The sequence below is a fragment of the Ziziphus jujuba genome, chromosome 10 (assembly GCF_031755915.1).
Source record: "Ziziphus jujuba cultivar Dongzao chromosome 10, ASM3175591v1".
NCBI classification, from domain to species: Eukaryota; Viridiplantae; Streptophyta; class Magnoliopsida; order Rosales; family Rhamnaceae; genus Ziziphus; species Ziziphus jujuba.
The window spans coordinates 3,014,605-3,016,590 of record NC_083388.1 but is presented as its reverse complement, the minus strand read 5'-3'; the positions used below and the strand labels follow the sequence as shown (position 1 = coordinate 3,016,590).

Below are 1,986 nucleotides of genomic sequence, written 5' to 3'. Positions count from 1 at the left end.
TCAAGCTGCGAGTGAATGAATTGACAGGAATAAGTTAGTTTATGTGCAAAGAGTTAAATTGATTTCTTCTACGCCTTAAACTCACATGCGGATAAATTGTTTCCTGTGTACATATATCAAAAGGAAATAATTATCCCCAATTGAAAGGTAAAGGCGACAAGTAACACATCCAAAAACAGGTCTAAAACAAAAACAGAGAAAACAAAACTGAACAAAAAACACATGATAAACATGCATATGTTTTCAAAACAATCACTGAAATCAAGCGGCTCTCCTTTGGTAAGTAAAGATAAAGGCTTTAACAACTAATGGCTTTTAGTTGAGAGCTCCTGAGCAATCTGTTTCATCGTTGGACGAGACTGTGGAGTGCCATGCAAACGCGATCTTTGCAAGAGAAAGCACTTCCCCAGCTTCTTAATGATTCAAATTGGGTAAGCACTGTCCAAAACATCCATCACTCCTACTTGGTCATAAGCTGGTGTTGCAGATGATGATGAGGACCATGACAATGAAAGAGATGAAATGAGATCTCCTGGATGCCTCACCATCAGTATCTCCAACATCACCACTCCAAAGCTATACTCGTCACATTTCTCATTCACTCTCATTGTGTAAGCAAGTTCTGTGTGGATTCATCATTCACTGAATTAATAACATAATTCAAAGACATAATTTATAATAAAATTATTGGATATGCATAATATACTTACCTGGAATAGCATATCCAAATGTTCCTACAAATGAAGTCCAATTGGATGAGTCTGGTTTGAGAAGACTTGCTTTCCCAAAGTCAGAAACATGAGCTTGACCATGTTCTACATTCAGAAGAATATTTTTGGTTATTATATCTCGATGGATTATAGGAGGTGGACAATCATGATGCATATAGGATAATGCATCCGCAACTCCTTTTACAACATTTATCCTTTTGCTCCAACCGAATGCTTTTGCTTCTTCCTCATTGTTCAAGACATTTTGCAAGCTTCCCCCTTCTATAAACTCATAAACTAAAAGAGAGTATCATTGATGAGAACATAACCCATATTGCTTCACAATATTGCGATTCCTTATTTGTGTTAGTGTTTGAATCTCACTCATAAAAGCATTATGATACTGGGACATTTGGTGATCATCACAATCAGTATTTGCATGAAGCTTCTTTACAGCAACCACTTGACCAATGCTTAACTCTGCCTTGTATACACTCCCTGTTCCTCCCTCTCTGATACAATATTTGGAGTCAAATTCCTTTGTTACTTTGATGATGTTCTCATACACCATTTTCCCATCGTAGTTCCATATTGCAAATAGATTCTTATTTTGTGTTTCATGCTCATCTGGGTCGTTTGTTTTCCTTGCTTTTCTTCCACGATGAATGTATAGAACTACACAAATGGAGAGAATAAACAAGTTGCAGAAAACTGGGATCAGTATGATCAATATATGTAACATTTGCAACGTTTTTTTGATTTTGAATGATTTTGAATTAATGAACTTTAATGAGCCTTTATGTGCATTATTTATGGTCTTTTAACTTTCCAAACGTGGGTTTTGACTTGATGGATGAATTTTTAGTAAAAAACAAGTTTTTGGAATAATAATTCCCAACGGGAGAATCAATTTGGAAAGAAGAAAAAGAGAAAAAATTAGTTTTCTGCACATTTTGGTTAGTGAGTGTGGTAAAGATCAGGTACTCTAAAAGTTCGAGGGAAACTCAGGTAGTGTTTTGTCTGAGATTTCAAATCTGTTGTATCTTGGGAGACTGCCGTCAGAAAACACCAGCACCGGGGGGACAGGAATAGTTTTAAGGACACTGTAGTACTACACAGGCCTCGGACCAATATTTCAACAAGCAGATCAAATCTAGAAAAATACAGATTCCCAATCTTTTTTATTTATTTATTTTTTTTATTTGATCATTTTTTTGTATTTTTATTTGTATCTTCATTCCACATATATATTCATAAATTATGTATATTTTTAATA

The 1,986-nt window shown here is 35.0% G+C and overlaps 1 protein-coding gene across 1 annotated transcript; it reads right to left on the bottom strand.

Annotated features, from left to right (window-relative positions):
- Positions 1-422: 422 nt before the first annotated feature.
- LOC125420890 (MDIS1-interacting receptor like kinase 2-like) lies at positions 423-1,281 on the bottom strand. The gene is made up of 3 exons (XM_048468230.1): positions 1,095-1,281; positions 711-1,007; positions 423-622 (listed from the first exon to the last, which is right to left on the bottom strand). The coding sequence occupies exons 1-3, from the start codon at positions 1,279-1,281 to the stop codon at positions 423-425; spliced, it is 684 nt and encodes a 227-aa protein (XP_048324187.1).
- Positions 1,282-1,986: the final 705 nt, after the last annotated feature.